At 36.5% G+C, this 18,880-nt stretch overlaps 1 protein-coding gene across 1 annotated transcript in view; it reads left to right on the top strand.

Annotated features, from left to right (window-relative positions):
• The first annotated feature begins 4,699 nt into the window (after positions 1-4,699).
• The window catches only part of LOC150098679 (uncharacterized), a 30,115-nt gene continuing 15,934 nt past the window's right edge, over positions 4,700-18,880 (top strand). Inside the window, exons 1-2 of the mRNA XM_090405732.1 lie at positions 4,700-4,779; positions 10,047-10,295. Of these exons, the coding sequence (XP_090261858.1) occupies positions 4,700-4,779; positions 10,047-10,295 (329 nt within the window). The remainder of the gene's footprint in view (positions 4,780-10,046; positions 10,296-18,880) is intronic.

Raw genomic sequence — 18,880 nt, 5'->3', positions numbered from 1 at the left:
GGAGGAACATTTTTTTCTAAGTCTATTTTCGAGCGGTTCACAAGTTAGTCAATCTCTGGCATGGGCAAGTTGGTTTTTTCTCCCAAAAACTCTGGTTTTTCGTCCCGTAAACTCAAGAAAATTGACTATAGTATACCCACATTATTTCAGATATTAACATATACTGTTAGAGTTAGGTACCAAGAGATGGTAGCACTTGTTTCCCAGCCTCTTCATCATAGGCTGAACGGCTTATAATTAGTGATAGACAAGGGCCAGCTATCTCTGATGGGCTACCAGTGCAGATTAAACTGCCCACTCAGTCTCCAAAAGTTAGATAGGGTATAAAGGCCTCGCCTACTCGCTATAAGGGATTAAAAGGCATTAGCTGATTTATTTATTTTATTTATAAATAAATAAATAAACAAATAAAAATGGATAAAGCAAATTTAAAAAAAAACATACACTTAACATTAAAGAAGCATCTAAATGAGAATTACATAATTATAAAATAACATCGTTTCGATTTAAAGAGAACCCAGCCTACACACACACACACTGCATATTTCATTTTCAGGCACACATAATTAAATTTAATGAAATAAATGCAACACAGAGAAAATGAAAGTACGAGTTTGATCACTCATTATTTCGTCCCTGTCACATAGTCCTTGATACTGAGTCCTACATTTTGTATTGATGGGGAAGAGAGAAAGTAAACAAGTCTGTAATAAAAGAAAAACATATGAACGGCAGAGATACAATTAACACTAACGTTGTATAAAATTATATTTTGAGGTGCTGCAGTTCTGCCCAGTGCTCAAACGTTATGAAGTCTGAAAATTATGAATTAAAATATAATAAAATTGAAAATAATTTAATTATTATTAAATTTTATGGAATAAATATAGCACATAGAAATAATTATACAAGAGGTTTAGTCGTTCCCATATTTCGTCTGTTTGTGTCACATCTTCAGAAATACAATATTAAAACTGTAGTAACGCACACAAAAACATGGACAACAGTAAGTGAAAGAAATAGACTATTTTAAATTTGGAGTCATGAAGATCGCCCTCAATAGGTGAGGTTGGCTAATATTGGCTGTTTGAGCAGGACTAGGAATTCAACTTTTCCGAATCTAGGGGAGTTTACTACTGCCGTATTTATTTAGGTTACCTTTTTTAAATCTGCTGCTGAATCTATAAAGCCTTTCAAGTTTGTATTTGCTATGATGAAGTATAGTAGTATCTTTCCATCTGAACTGTGCAAGATATCCGAGGCATGGTGAGTTAGATCTAGCTGACCATAGTTTTGGTGGTAGTTATATTTCTTGTGCTTCCCAAGGCGAATAATTGAAGATCTCCCAATATGACCATGACATGATATAAGTTGCAAGAAAAAGAAACCTTGTAAACACCTGCAAAAAAGAAGGGTAGAAGTGGATATTTAAGAGCACAGGAAACGGAAGCCAGCTTTAAATGAAGTTTGAAAACAGTGCGGAGATTACATTTCTTTTTTAGTTCTGGCAATTTTTTCTGGAATGGCCTGGATACAGGGAATACACAGTGGCATTACTGTAGTTTTAATGTTCAGAGGAATGTGAAGATATAGAACGGAGAGATAATTCAGATCTTTCTGGCATTGTGATCATTGGACAGGAAGAGAATGTGAATAAAGGCGAGTTCCACAGGAAGAGAAGCTTCGGTGGAACAAAGGTGGGAGGCATTGTTAACAAGGGTTTTGAATATCTTGTTGAGAAGGAGGAAGGTCTGAGAGATTATGTATCTACTTTTGTGGGTGGGTGTTGGATTGAGAAAGAAAGGAGGTCATTTGGGAAAACGTATGATTATAGTAGCCAGAAAAGGGTCTATTGTTATTTTCTTCTTCTATAGTGAACTGATTCTAGGATGTTTGCTGTTGAGGTGGAGGAGGAATGTGTCTGAGTCATGAGCCCAAGAAGAGAATACATTGGCAATATATCAGCCAAATAGATGGTATCCGAATGGCAGTATCATGAGCGTGTTTTTCAAAATGCTCCACATAGAAATTGGCCAGTGGAGGAGGAAGGGGGAGAACCGATGCATGTAGTTTCTGATTCTTAATAGTTACCAGTGTAAATGTCAAAATTAAAGAGATCAATAATGTCCCCGGGGAAAAAGTTTTCAGTAAATGTAACTAAAGTGTCAGAAACTTTAAAGGTCACCATGATATTATTACTGTTCGAAACAAAATTGGATTATAGATATGAAATTATTGGATTTGTTTAAACCAGTAAGTGGAACTAAATATTTAGCTAGCTGTTTAGCTAATTTAAAGGAGGGGAGTATTCGGTATCATCTACTATGAGTCGTAATGGGTAATTAGGTTTATGAATTTTAGGCAATCTGTAGATCTGGGAAGGGAAAGCAACTAAAAGGTTTGAGTTTTTTTAAGATCTAAACGAGGCCAAGGCATTTTTAAGTTGTTTTATTTTAATAGAGAATTGGTCAGATCATTATCTAGGTGGTTTATAAGTAGTGTAGTCTCTGAGCAGCACATTAATTTTTCTATTATAATAACTGGTATTGAAAAAACACAACTCATAAGAAAACAGTATTACTCTTCTCAGCTCTAGCAATGATTATGTTGTTGTCCTCGCAAAAAAACATTTTATCCGTTACTCATCTCTTTCTTTCAATACACACAGACTGTAGTAATGCATCACTATTCCCTATAGCTGTGGAATCTTAAACGTTTTCCAGAACTTTAAAGAAATATCATCTCTGCACATCATTTTCAAATCCCATGCAAAACTGACTTTCCTTCTCTGCTCTCCTAAATATCCACTTCCTACCTTTTTTCTTCCCAGTATTTACAAGGTTCCTTGATCATACAACCTGTCATATGATGACAAAACTATTAGATTTGCTAATATCCGCCTTGGTAAACACAAGAAATAGATAAGCAGACACAATTATGACCAGTCTGGTCTTTTTGACCATATCTTGATACCATGCAGAGGATCAGCTGTGATAAGGGAAAAAAAACTACTATGCTTCATCCCAGCAAAATAAACTTGAAAGAACCTTTTCGGGGATCAGCATCTTATTTTAAAAAATCAGCTTAAATTAAATAAACGTTTATTTTAAACTTCACAATATTTGGGAAACTTGAAGCTTTTAGACTTTGGTCTAACTACTAAAGCTAGCTAAGAGCATCCATAAGAACGCCTAGCGTTGCCTTAAAATGGCATATTTCTTCCATTTACTATTGCGTTTATGTTGTGTGTGTGGGGGAGGTACTGTAATTTTAATATATTTCTGAAAATGTCTCTGTCACTGGGACGAAACATCGAAACGATAAAGTCTGTCGTTTAATTATTTCTCTGCGCTGTATTTTTCCATTAAATTTATTTACTAGTATAAACCATCAACTAATCCTAAATATACATCATACATTATCGAGCACAAAAATAATGAGCTAAAAGTTATGAGTGCCCTAAAATGCTAAAGTCAGAATCTTCTTTTATAGATAAATCTTGCACTGGGCAATAACTAATAAAGGTTATGTATAGATTCTGTATGATGATTTCAATATACTATGTAATTGATTTAAATGAACTATGTAATTTCATCTTATTCTAAGATGAATATCATTAATATGGAGTGGTCAACCAATTTGTTGCTATGGGTTGACCACTATGGGATACTACCCAAAATCTGATAGTTATCCTTCAATCTTCTTTGAAGAATTACAGTACAACCAAATTTTTGGTATGTCGCCACGTAATTTCCATTCCTTCGGAAGAGCATTACTGAAGTCGGTCATTGATATCAAACTTTTCGACTTGAATCGCAATTGGCTTTCCATTTCATCCCACAGGTGTTCGATACAGTTGAGATCAAGAGTAGCGCAAGTCAGTCAAGTCATTCAACATTCATCTCATGAAACCATTCTGCACAGATCTGCCTTCGTCCTTAACTAGCTTTATGAATATTTTTCTTGTAAGAACATCAGCGGCTGTTACTAAAGGATTATTTACTATCCAGCTTCAAACTTTCCGCACCAACTTTTCTTCCTTGTCTTTTATTTCATTTATTTCTTATCTCCCAAACAGCATCTTTCACTTTATCTTCCTGTAAAGAACACAACTTACAGCTGTTTCAAGGAACACATCAACAAATCCCCCTTCTTTATTATTATTCTGTGGTCCACTCACAATAGTAATGTACTATAGGATTTGCAACCCTGTATGGAACTGATATGAAAATAAATAGATGAATAAAAGCTTCTACTCTGGGTTGCTGGTCCAAACCAAGAAAAACATTCCGACATTCCAACGCAATTACGGCTACTGCATTTAAACAGAAGATATCATGTATTGAGGTAAACAGCCACGATACCGATATGCATCCGTATTTTATATACGGACGGATGTCCGTAATAAATATATACTGTAACTATATACAGTATATATTTATTTTTATTATTTCATATTGCATTTGCTACGACTCGATTCCACTTACTTAAAGAAATAAATAAAGAAAGAAAAGCACTCTTTTGACAAAACGTATTTTTTTTTTATTTTTTTTTTTTTAATTTTTTGTTTCATTGCAATGTAGTCTTCCTGGAATGACAATCAAATTTTGATAATCAAATTTATCGCAGTACCACTATACTTAAGCTGTCTGAAACACACACCTTAACAGAGATAATGAACTAATGTTGTCGTCTATCAATGACTTCAGCAACAACAGAATATAGAAAAGACGCAAAAGCTAGCGCTATGTCTCTTCCTCCGCTACTGGCTTCATTAAGGTGAGTAGGTTATTACTTGCGCTGAGTATTTTGAAAGTTTTTCGTCAACCTTAGTTCATTGACCAGTGTGCACACCTTTGCAAACTAAATGAATAGTTATACCCATAAATAGTTAACAGCTATAAAGTACAAATGCGCATAATCCCATCAATCACTGACTTGCGTTTTATCGGTGGTTCGAGTTTTTTTATTTTTTTTTATTTCATTATTATTATTCAATGTTTCTTTTCTTTCTACTTTGCAATCTAAATTTATTTATTTATTCATATGGAGTTTTCCCCCCCTTTCCCCCCGTTCCTATTGAAGAGAGAGTTGAGCCTCCCTTCTGGGGGGGGGGGGTTAAGTTTTTATGGCTGTAGATCCGTGTGTTCACGGGGCCAGTTTGCCTGCTTGTGGGATGAAAAACCTCCAGACAAACTGAGGAAAAAAAACCTGCTGTCCACGCCCAAGCCCAGCTAACTTGGCTATGACTGAGGAAGATCTTTAAGCTCCTCACGTCGGCGACAGGAATCGAACCCAGGACACTCCTTCCCCAGGTATATGGTTGGAAAGCGCATAGCCACTAGCATTTCTCGCAAAGCTGTTCGTTATTTTTATTTTCATTTATTTATTTATTTTTATTTATTTATTTTATTTACTTTTTATGTTTCTATTTTTTCGCAGAATGTTAGAAATCTGTCATCAAATTTATTCGAGAGTTCATGAGAATAAATCATCGGTATAGAAATTGCCTTCATTTGTACTACTTAAAGGGTATGGACCCTGTCTAGGAGCACATACAGTCATCTTTTATTAGTGCATTGCTTAAGTTCCACTAGCATAACAGCTTTTTGAACTGTTCACTCACATCCCAACTGTATTGGATTATATTTGACAGTCATAACAATGAACTTGACAGTGTATGTCTGTCAGCTGAGCAGCTTTTCTTAAATTTGTTATTTTTGTTGTTTTATTGGTCGAAAATCCTAAGGCACTTAGAGAAAAAAAAACTCACGGAAAGAAAAACTTAAATAATTGTTCCAGTCAGAGAAGGATTTTAAACAGCCCCATTCCTAGACACCTCGCAAGGTAGAGGTGTCACGACTTGAGAACATTGACGCCTTCAAAGTTCAGAGAAGTGTATATCCTACTCTCAGGATATTTTAAATTACAGAGAAGCATATATCCTACTCAGATAAAGTATGCAACTATTTAGAAAAATACTGGTTATCTTCCACGAAAAGATTAGTAAATCCTCCTGTCATATTTATGTAACTCACAAGAAATGCACGTGCTTATCTCTTTGATGCATGTCAGTCAGATATGAGCAGATAGTATTCATATCATTAGCAGAAACGAATTTGAGAACATATCAGTGAACCTTGACAACGAATGATATTTCTTCTCCTCTCTCTCTCTCTCTCTCTCTCTCTCTCTCCTCTTCCTCTCTAATAGTTTCACCTCCGACACATACATAATTATTATTTTATGAAAGTTCATAATTTCACAATTGAAATTATAATAACCATTTGAAAATGACATTTTCACTCACAGCACTAAGCTACCCAAAGAAAGACCATTCTGAGTTCGATTCTAATATATAATAACAGCTATATATAAGATAAGAATAATAAGATCTTTATATCTTTATAATAGGATAAAAATGGAATAATAGCATTTCGACGGTGTAAGCAACAGTCGCGTCACTCATTCCAGCTGGATATGTGGCACGTTACAATGATAATAAGAATAATAATAACTAAACTAAAACAACAACTTCCGAGAGACAGAATTTAATGTAGTGATTGAACTCACAGGAAATAATGTTTTATTCATCCGAATGAAATTCTGGATTCATCAGAATAAAACTTGCACTGCTTTCCATCCTCAGCCTGGTCTGACTCCTAGTGATCCAGTTTCTTCAAACTTCTTAATCATAGCTCTCAGTGCTACAGCTGACTTAGGACCTGTATGCAGGTTATGAAGCCTTCTAAATTCCCGAAGGGCTGCTACGGCATTGCACTGTTTAAGATAAAACAACTTAATAAGTAAAGCACGTTGAGGGGCAAGGTAGGAAGCATATTGAGCACAATTCGTCAGTCATTCGAATAACTGCCTGAACATTCCCATTCCATTTTTAAGTGGAATTGGTGTCGCTACTCTCACGTACGCACAGTAATATTTGCATAATCTTTTTGCCTGCGTTTACCAAATATTTCACAGCTTTCGGCTTCACCAGCGCCAAAATTTTTCCTATCGGCTACTTTTGGTACTAAATCTTTTTTTCGAAAATTTTACTATTAAATAATATTTTTCGTGAGTTTTTCCGTTATTATAATTTTGAATTAACAAAGTTCCACTCAGACCCGTCGTGGATTCTATTAGCAGCCAACTTACAAATTATCAAGATTTCTATCTAACCTTCTCCATCCTCACATAGGCTACTCAGCCTCATCAATTAAAAATTCAACAGAGTTTCACACAAAAATAAAGGACATTCAACTGTTGGAAACTGACATGCTAATTAGATTCGACATTGTCTCCCTCTTCCCTAATATTCCCCATAAGGAAATGGTAGACTTGTTAACTCAAAAATTTACATCTGATATTGTTGAATTATTCAAATTCGTTATTACGTCCTGTTACTTCACTTGGAAAGAGAAAATTTACAAGCAAGAGGAAGGAGCAGCAACGGGGTCTCCCTTATCACCAAACTTAGCCAACCTGTTTCTTAAACACCTTGAAGAAAAAATTTTTTCACGTTTAAACCCAAACCAAAAATTTGGCTACGATATGTTGGTGATGTCATTGCTGTTCTGGGGTCATTCCGAACAAGAATTACACCTGTTTCTAGATAAAATAAACCTTCATTATCGCATCAAATTCACGGTAGAAAAAGAATCTCCACAGGATATCTCCTTTCTGGCTTTACACATCCAAAGAAAAGAAGATGGTTCCATATCCACTTCTGTCTATCGTAAGCCGACATTTTCACGTTGCTACATTCACATTTCTGCTCATCATCCATCTCAAAAATTTGGCATCATTAAACCATTAGTAACTAGAGCACACAGATTCTGCTCCTCTGAAGAATCTCTAAACTAAGATTGGAAATAATCAAAAATACAGGCATACTAAATGCATACAATCTAAAACAACTCAAAAATTCATCAGTCACTCTCCCATACATCAACCTAGAAAAGAATAAGCCCATTGGATTCCCATACCTTATGTCCAAGGCATCTCCGAATGTCTTTCAAAAATAATGAAGAAATACAAACTTGCTACTACCTACAAACCGATCAACCAGATCTATAACTTGTTACCTTCTACTAAAGAAAAATTCTCACCTCTGATGCTACCTGGCATGTATGAGGTTCCATGCTCCTGTAAATTGTCTTACTATGGACAGACAGGTAGATCTGTTCATAAATGCATTTCGGAACATCAAGACCATATCCGTCTTATGAAACCACAGAAATCTGGCCTTGCACAACATGGAGTTGAAAACCCAAACTACAGGATCCATTGGAAAAAGACCAAAACTTCTACATAGATCTTTATATAAACATGAACGTTTCTTTAAAGAAAGAGCTGAAGCCCTACTTCACAGACCAAATCTAAACCATAATGATGTTCTTGCTATTCCTAAAGTATGAGAAATTGTCATACAAAAATTGTGCAAAATAATTTTTATATATGTTATCTGATTTTTAATGTAATCTACATTTTCCCTCCAGATATATTTAAATTTAATTTTATAACACTCTACTGCACACATATTGGGATTCCATCGTAATCATGCACCTTAACTGTATGTTATTCCTGGTATTGTTTGAATTAACTGTACTGACAATGTCCTAAGATATTTAGGATGAAATATTTACTTGTTAAAACTTATTACTGTGGTTATTACATGTGTTTGTTTAGTCAATTTTTATTCCATTTTATTATTACTACGATCGGTTCCAAAGCGGGGTTTTTTTCTCCCATAAACTCGGGTTTTTCGTCCGGTAAACTCAAGAAAGTCAACCCCAATATTTTCAGACATGAAAATATTGTGTTAAGATTAGGGACCGTGAGATGGCGTGGCACTTGCTAGCTGCGTTCTTCACCGTGTATCAATTAATTAATGATAGCCTTGGGCTAGCTATCGCTGATAGTCTACCAGTGGAGATTTAATTGCCCACTTAGTCCCCAAACGTTAGATAGGACTAAAACCGCCACACCTACTCCCTATGCGGGAACAAAAAGGTGTTAGCTGATTTTTTTTATAAATAAATATTTAAAAAAGTTGATGGAAGGGGACATCCTTATTGGACTCCTTGTCTGACAAGGAGGAGAGTAAGGGAGACAACAGGATATTATTGTCTAAACTAGTGTGATTCCTACGTCGATTTTCTTCGGTTCAAGGAATGAAAAACTTGAGTTTCTTGAAGAAATCCAACTTTTCTCTATTCTATTTCTCAGAGATCATCAAATTCTTGGACTGATCCAAGAAATGTTTAGAAAAAGTTCCACTAGTCAGCAACTAGAATTGAACTTAGAATGGGTTTCCTCCTAATGCAAAAACCATTTTCAGATGATTATGCAGTTAAAGCTTGCATTATGGAGTACTGTTTCTCCTAACTATTATATTTCAACCCTCCAATGCCTGTGTCACTCAGTGGAAGTGGCGCTTGCATCCTCAGCACTAGACCACACGAAAATAGACTTATGGTTCGAGTCTGGTAGCCGACTGGAGGAATTTTTTCTAAGCATTTCTTCGATCGGTTCCCGAATTAGTCGATATCTGGCAGAGGAAGACGGGTTTTTATCCTGAAAACTCGGGTTTTTCATATGATAAACTCAAGAAAATCGACCATAGAACCCACATTATTTCAGACAGTAACATATCCTTTTAGGGTTATGTGCCTAGAGATGACAGCACTTATTTGCCGGTCTCTTCATAGGTGACTGCCTATAATTAGTGATAGACTTGGGTCAGTTATCTCTGATTGGCAACTGGTAGAGATCGAACTGTCCTCTAATCTCGAAAAGCTAGATAGGGTTTAAAGCCCTCGCCAACTCCTAATGAGGGAATAAACAGCGTTAGCATATTATTTATTATTAATTTTTTCTCAACTTTATTTCAGTTTTAATAAATTATTTTTTACGCATACAATAGATTTTAGAATTAATCTAATATTAACTGCTGTTGATTGCAATTTTCATATTCAATATAATTGGTGATTTCCTAACAATGAGTAATTTTGTTATTAAATGTTCGCTTTACTGATTCCTTATAGTATGACGGGTTGCAAGTTTTGGCAGCAAAATAAGACTTTGGCTGAAAAGGGAAAGTTTCTGTTGGATACCGGGTATCTGTCTGATGTTACATTTTACACTGGAAGTAATTCAGCTGTTGTGCCAGCTCACAAATTGGTGCTTGCAATGGGAAGTCCAGTTTTTGAAGAAATGTTCTACAAAAAGTTTTCAGTAGAAACATGGATGGTTGTTCCTGACGTCAACGAAATAGGATTCAAAACAATGCAAAGGTAATAATTTTAATGAAACATGTTTAAGAATCTCACTAATCAGCACAGTTTTTATACAGTGAGTGGATAGTTTATTAGCGATACCCATCTGATAGCATGTTCGGTGACATCAGTTTGAAAATGATTTCGATATGACAAATCATCAGTTCCACAAAATTTCATAAACATTCCACGGGTATCTTGCCCTAGGTAGATATTCTGGCAGTGGGGTTCTGTAATGAAATATCTAGTCCAGCCAATAACGAAAGTTCTCAGTGGAGGTGAAATTTGCTTACTAAAAGTGCCAGTTCATTTACGTAAAGTCACTGTCATGTTTATGTAACCATTTTTAGATGACACTTATTCTGATAACAACGATGGTTTTTTTTTTTTTTTTCATTCTGAGAATCTCTAATATATGATGTTTAAATTGTTCAGGTTGGCTGCACCGTTTACTTTTCTTGGAACTAAATGATGCAGTGTCGCTCCTGTTTATACTGAGCTGTCATTTGAACATTTGCAACAGTTCCATAAGATTTCAGTTGACTATGTCAATCTTCGTCTGCTTTCGTTTTGATCAGCTGCTATCGAACCGCTCGACATTGATGTCTTAATTTCTGTTTATCATATCTTTCTTTGCATATCATTGACGCTGTTCTAGAGTATAGAGTAATCAGTTTTCGAGATAATCTTACAAGCCGATCTGGTTAGCACTGGTAGTCACTAAGCCTCCTGTAGCCTTATTGACTACCAGTGCTTTTTATAGCTGATGCCTAGCATATATTACTGGTGATAATTAACATGACCACCGTTTCTATACCAATACGTGGCAAGACGCGAGTTTGGAAGTACATGGTATTTCCGTGTGGTAGGTTGCCTTGAAATTGATTGATTGAATTGTTACAAAAACCAAAAAGAAAAGGACATTAACAGTTATTACAAATACATGAACTGCCTCAGAAAATAAGTTTTAATTTCAGTTATTTATAAAAATACACGGAATACATAATTGTGTATCACGTGTCATATTAGGAGGTGAGAGAAAGACAGAAAATTGAAAATATGTTTAGCGTACACTACTGATCACAAGCCTAGTTCCATTTTCAGATTTCCCATGATCCTAGAATTAAAAAAAATTTTTTTTTTATTATTATTTTTTTTTAACCGACGCAGAATGTACACTTTTTCGAGGAGTAACGGCATCTGTCATTACCTGCAGTCCCACTGAACATACATTCTGCTTTCAAGCAAACTTAAAAATTAATTTCTTTATTCAATACTTTTTTGTACCTCCATATTCAGATGTAGTGATTCGTGTTAAAATTTCTGGAATAAACTACGCATACACATGAATGAAACAGCCAATTTCATAACTAAATTTAGAATTTACAATCTGATTCTTCGCCATCTCAGACGAGCAATATTAAAGGCATTTTTCAGATACACTCATTAGAGATAGGATAACAGGACTTACAGGATAAGGACAACTACGTGCATGAAAAACGAGAATGACGCTCTCTGCGGTGATGCTTAGTGATGATTGTTGACGAACGAATGTAGTAAAATTTATGTAGAATTACGCCATCATTTCTGTTGCAAATCAACGGTTTGGTAGCACATTTGTATCCGCTTCTAGAGACAATATTTTGTGATTTAAATAGAGATCTGTTACTGCTTGGAATGAAGTCAACGGATACCATAGTGTGAGAAACTAACAGACATGGCACCCACCTTAATAAGATGTTGATCCTCCTTTTCCTGCGATGATAGCAGTCCAACAAGGCATATTTTCCACAAGTGTACAATAGCGATGAATGGGAATTTTCGACCATTCTTCCTGTAAGCATGTAATGAGGTGATTGACTGTTGTGGGGCTGACGTCTCTAGCACTAGTTCGTACCAATAATATATTCAATAAGGTTGAGATCCGGGCTCTCTGGAGGACAGTCAAATGTGGCGAAGTTCATATCCACAAACTATGCGGTTACAGCAGCAGTCTTATGACATGGTACGCTGTCTTGCCTAAAAGAGACAATGGTCAATTTCATAGAAACGCCACAAAGTAGGAAGCATTATATTGACCACAATGTTCAGATATCCTTTCAGAGTTCAGTGTTCATGGCACTACAAACAGAGGTCAATGGCCAAACTAGGAAAAACAGGACCGTATGATCACACCCCCACCTCCGAATTTCATAGTTTGGGTTACGCGCTGGTAAGAGACGGACTGGTTACGCTCTGGTAAGAGAAGGTCACTGGGCTTCCACCACAGTCATCCATCTGCTCGGTAGAGGGTGTAGCGTGATTCGTCGCTCCATAATACAGCTTTCCAATCTTACACATCTTACTGTGACCACTCTTTGTACCACTGAAGACAACGCTCCATGTTGGTTCTCATAATGTTGGGCATGAGTATTGCAGTCCTTGTGTGAGCATTGGCTCTGAATATTTTTGTGCAAATTTGTGTCCCAATTAATGCCCGCAACTGTATATTCAACTTGTTGTCTGACGAATGGCAGTTTTTTCATATCATCCTTTGTAACACCCTATGGTCATTTTCGGTGAGCATGGTGGATCGTCAACTGCAGGTAGCATTTGCAGTTGACTCTCTGTCCTTTCATCTCAGTATTGTATCACTGATTACAGAACACCATTACCGAACAGATAGGCCTGCAACAGGCATCCTATAGTAACGCCTCTTTCAAACTCAATCAATTCTCTTCTCGCAGCCATTTCACCCAGACACAGTTTCAATGGTTTCAGAGCATTATGTTCCTCCAATTTATGCCAGCTACAATCGCATGACATGTTACATGCCACGATGCACTTTGTCCATGAAGTGATTGGACGAATCACTTCATGGACAATAACAAATCACGTTATTATCTGTTGAGTTCTCTGCAGGGGTCCAGAACGCATGGCCCACGGAGCTCTTTGCTCTGGCCCTCCGGCCATTTTGAAAAAATCACTACATAACATTAAAACGCGATTAAACAAAAAAAAGTTTAATTAAGCCGTAGCCACTGTGCTATACTGCGGTATTTAGAATTGTAAGATGCTTTCCTGATTCACAAGGAACGCTGTGCATTTGATACTTTACATAAAATCCCATAAAAATAAATATTGAATAGACATGCTTCTTAAGCCATCTACCAGCACCGAGCGGTACTTAAGTACTAGTACTAACGTTGCATGTAGATGGCTGAAGCAGTAGTTCGTTCGAGTGCGCTGTCTAGTGCCTTCCAGATATATCTCGGAGGTTCTCGATACTTCGTTATTTTCATATAAATACAAGAAGACCTCATCCAGAGTCAGTCAGTCAGTCAGTCGTGAACAGTGTGATATTCGTGTAGAAGCGCACGCAGATTCATCATGTCAGCTATAGCCTATTCAGGTTTTATATTGCCAGACATTTTTCATTAGTGTGAAACATATTCAGTGGATAATAACCGCTAAACGGCCATTTTGGATCATTTCCATCGGTGTACAATGAGACAAAGCATGTGTCCAGTTTCGATCATCTTCAAGGGCGGCTTCGTGTGGACAAAGTGAACCATCTCCAAATTGATTTAAAATACCAGCAGGGTACGTATAAAAGGCAGAGGGAAGAGAGCAAAGCGTGCGTCAAAGTAAGTTATGTAATAGATTAAAAAATTGCTGAAAAATCAAAAGCCTTCGTGGACGGCGAGTTTGTGAAAGAGTGTCTCATCGTTACTGGGGATATTATGCCCAAATAATAAGACAGTGTTTAAAAAACCGAGTTTGTCTGGAGTAACTGTAGCACGATGTGTCGAAGAACTTGCCAATGACATTGAAGGAACTTTAAAAAAAAACGATCGTCCGAATTTACGTCATGTTCACTTGCTTTAGATGAGAGCACAGATGTGAAGGATAGAGCACAACTGGCTATCTTTGTTTGTCGCATTTATGAACAGTTCAATCTGACAGAAGAAATGCTAGCGCATTACCAATGAAGGGAACGACGAAAGGCACTGATATACTTGAAACTGCGAAGAAAACGCTCCAGCGATTAGACCTCATCCTAACCAACCTCAAGGGTGTGGTAACTGATGGTACCTCTGCTATGGTGGGAAAGAACGAAGGGTTTGTTGCGCTGCTACGGAAAGAACCGGAACTAGAAGGAAAAGATTTCGTCCATTACCACTGTTTAATCCACCAGGAGAATTTGTGCGCGAAAACTATTGCATTTGAGAATGTCATGAAAGTTATTGTGACTGTCGTCAACATTATTAGGGCAAGAGGATTGAATCATCGTCAATTCCAAGAGTTTTTGAAGCAAGAGTGCGAAGCGGATCACGGCGATGTGATTTATTATAGTGATGTGCATTGGTTGAGCTGAAGGAATGTTCTTAAAAGAGTCTTTGAATTAAGGAGCTAAATACAGCAGTTCACGTAGACCAAGGGGAATCCGATTGCGGAATTTAACGATGCGAAGTGGATGATACACATTGCCTTTGTGATCGACATCTCGTTGCATATGAATGACCTAAATACGCGTCTACAATCAAAAGATCAACTCGCGCACACTCTGTTTGATCACAACAAACTTTTGTGGTCAAGGTCAAATTTTGGGCGGCACAACTCGTAAAAAAGACTTAACTAATTTTCAGCTTCTCGCTGAGTCCAACTGTTCATCTCTCTTGATGAATATACTACAAAATTAGCAAAGTAAGTTCGAAGAGAGATTTTGTGATTTTCGTAACCAACAGTTTTCTTTAGATTTATTTTCAAAGCCATTCAGTGTCAATGCTGCCGAAATGCCAGGCTCGGTATAAATGGAGCTGCTTGAACTCCAAAACAACTATTCTTTGAGAGAAAAATTGTTCAATGTGCCCTTGCTTATTTTTACAAAGACTACATTTCTGACTACGAATTCCCTAATCTTCGCCGGCATGCTTTGAAGACGTGCGCTTTGTTAGAAAGCACATGCTTATTTGAGCAGTTCTCCAGAATGAAACATGTGAAGTCCAAGACAAGAACTCAGATTATAGACAAACATCTCGAGAATACTCCGCATAGCGACTTCCAACATTGATGCCAATATCGACAAGCTGTTCAAGGAAAAACATTGCCAAGTTGCCAATTGATATTGTTAAAAATTAATGTTTTCTTCATTAAATTATCTTTTTACAAGTATTGATTGTATTTACTTATCATGAACCCGACTCCTACCTACGCTCTTAAAGCAGAGTTTGTTTATTTTTATAGGATTTTTATCAAATGCACAGTGTTCCTTGTGAATCTGTAAATCATGTTACAATTCTAAATACATCAGAATAGCATAGTGGCACGCGGGATTCATTGAATTTTTTTAATGCGGCCCGCACTGTCTGAAAGGTTGAAGACCCTTGATCTAAGGTATGTTAGGGTGGATCTCTTTTTGGTTGTCCATAGCGAATAGATTTTATACGTTCTTTTGTTCTGGTCCGTTCTGTTTGTCCAAAGCATTGGATCTGATATTGTTAGGAGGATATTGTAGTAAACCCTGAAATTACTAGGATCTTGTATTCGTTAATTTGTCTGAGGAAATGGGAGACTTTGCACAAAATTTGTAAACTGTTCTTATTTTGTGTTGTTTCAGGAGTGAGCACAGTATATTATAAAGTATAATAAACACCGTATATATAAGATATACAGTATATATATATGTAGTCTGGTTGGTGGATGTTCTTTTTTAGAAGTTTAGTGATTTTTTGTTGTTGTTGTTGTTGTAACAGGTCTAGTAAAAAAATGTAAATAAACTTCTTATTCTAGATGCCACTGCTATATATAAAGGTTTTAATTTTGGTTTTCAAACTGTTACACTTTTTATTTAATAATGTCTTTGTAGTCGAGTCTACAGTATACTTGCAAAAGCTGCTCAACTTTAATTCTTTTTAAAACTTGCTTGCTTGCTGTTCTTGTCGACGTGGTATTCACTTTTATCCTACGTAAAACTAAGTATTGGTCACTTCCAATTTCAAAGTTTCTGTGCACTCTTCTATTCTGTACCAGCATGATGATATTTACCGTTATTATTAACTTTGTTCTTTTCTTCACATTTCCTAAAAACATTCTTATATGTCAGGTAGGATTCATCTCCAACTCCGATGTTTAGAACTCAATAAGGTCCACTTTTTCCATTTTCTTTATCAGCTGTTTGCTGTAATAACTCGAAAAATTCCTTCACTTCTTCCTTAGGAGAACCTTCTGTAAATCTAATTTCTACGACTAATGTTAGATTGAAAGAGTGCTTGTTTTTGACTAAATCCTGTATATCACAAAATAAGACAAGAAAAAAAAATCAGTTAACACCTTTTTATTCCCGTATACGGGTGTAGGCGAGGCCATTTAGCCTATCTAACTTATTGGAGACTGAGTGGGCAGTTCAACCTCCACTGGTACCCAATCAGAGATAGATGGCCAAAGGCTATCACTAATTAAGCTGTACGTAGTGAAGAGAGACGGCTCAAATGTGCCGCCATCTCGTGGTCCCTAACCCTAACACAATATATTTAATGTCTGAAATAATGTGGGTTCTACAGTCGATTTTCTTGAATTTACAGGACGAAAAACCCAAGTTTCCGGGAGGAAAAACCTGCTTGCCAGTGCCAGAGATCGACTAACTCGGGAACCGATCGAAAAAAGGCTTAGAAAAATTTCCTCTAGTCACTGACTAGACTCGAAACCTAGTCTTCCTTCGTGCGGCCAAGCGCCGTGGAGTGCAAACGCAACATCCACTGAGCTACACAGGCTCCTAAGACAATAAGACAAGAAGGAAAAAAAAAATCTGGTGTTTCATTTTTACTTTATGACTATATTTATTTTTCGATATATTTTTATATTTAAACATTTCATAGTTTTATTTTTTTTAGAGCCTGTGTAGCTCAGTGGATGTGGCGTTTGCACACCATCCAAGCGATGTTCGTCGGCAGGTGGGTAAAAAGGCCTACCATGCCGAACGACATAAAAATAGACAAACACCTACCACTACTGGGGATCGTCATAGGAGAACAAATCCAACACAACACACAATGGGAGCTTGCACATACAAAAATAACCAAGAAAATTACACAGATGAGACACAGATAACTATCACTAACAAGTAAAGCTAAAATATGCAATCAATACCTACTGTCTAAGATATGGTACCTCATGAACAATACCAACTACAACGGTCAAGCAGTAGACAGAATACACAGAGAATGCGCAAAGTTCATCTGGGGTTCCAAATACGAACCCATCAGAAGATCCACAATATTCCATGACATTGTGGCGGGAGGACTCGGCTTAATAAACGTACACCTAAAAACTCTAAGTGCGAGAGCAAAAATCATAGAGAGAGCTTACACAGAGGAAAAAGCATGGAGCGCATATATAATATATTATATGCAGAAGATAATGCCCGACAAAGTAATATGTTCCCTTCCGCGCTCGAGTGGCAAAACACCCAGAATGTTCCACGAGATTGCGGAAGGTTACAATTTCATTAACAAATACATAGGAATAAACGAATTCTTGAAGATGAGACCTAAAGCAGCACATATCAAACTCACGCGCACAGTTATACCACCACCACAACACCGGGAGATTGAAAGAGGGACATTAAGACTATCAAAGGCACTTAAAAAGCTTTCAATCTGCCCATAAACCCCAAATTAAAAACCTTCTACTACAAAGTACACCACGCTTGTTTGCCCACCAAAATGTGGTGCACAGCGAAAGGGATCCCTCTTCAAGGCCCCGCCAGATGTCATTTTTGCCCCCAACCAGAAACACTTTACCACTTAATGATGTACTGCCCTCACACCTCCCGAATATGGAACACGGTTCAAACATTCATAAAACACAAACAACCCTTTACAGAACACACATTATACTGGTTACACGAAGGGAAAATTAGCACAACTAAAGCAATCATTATTATAACAACCATGTACTCGATTTGGACATACAGATGCGACAAAATTTACGGAAGGGAAACAGGACCAGACATACTCAGGAAAATAAACAACATACTAAAAGAAACAATCACAGATACCATAAACAGAAACAAAATAACAAAACACCAATGGCGACAAATAGGTCTCATCTCAGAATTCGAAGAACAACTGCAAATCATAGAAATAAAGGACCCACCATAAATTAAAAAAAAAAAAAAAAAAAAAAAAAAAAAAAACATATACACGATAAAATATACATAAGCGAAAGAAAAGCATATTGTAAACTTCTTCATTAAGCTGTATAACCACTTGTACATTAATTGCTTTATGCTATAATTAGTTGTAATTCTGTGCATAATATTTGTCAATTATAGAGGTAGTAGTTTAGTTTTATGTATCAAAAAATGTCAATGACAGTTTATATAGTGGAAGAACCTGATGACATTTTGCATCCGGTGGGTAACTCAAATATCTGCCAAAATGTAACCCTCTCTTTCTATGTTAAAACAAATACTACACATGTATATAGACATTTGCAATCTGAAAAAGATAATAATGAAGCAATAAACATGTAATGATATGCAAAAACAAGTTTTATTAATTATATGTTAAGAACATTTATGATATGTAAAGTAACTACATGTGTATGTATAAACATGGTAT

Source organism: Typopeltis vanoorti, chromosome 15 (genome assembly GCF_054136105.1).
Source record: "Typopeltis vanoorti isolate ZY-2024b chromosome 15, IOZ_Tvanoo_1.0, whole genome shotgun sequence".
Classification (NCBI taxonomy): Eukaryota; Metazoa; Arthropoda; class Arachnida; order Uropygi; family Thelyphonidae; genus Typopeltis; species Typopeltis vanoorti.
This window is presented reverse-complemented; position numbering and strand designations above follow the sequence as displayed.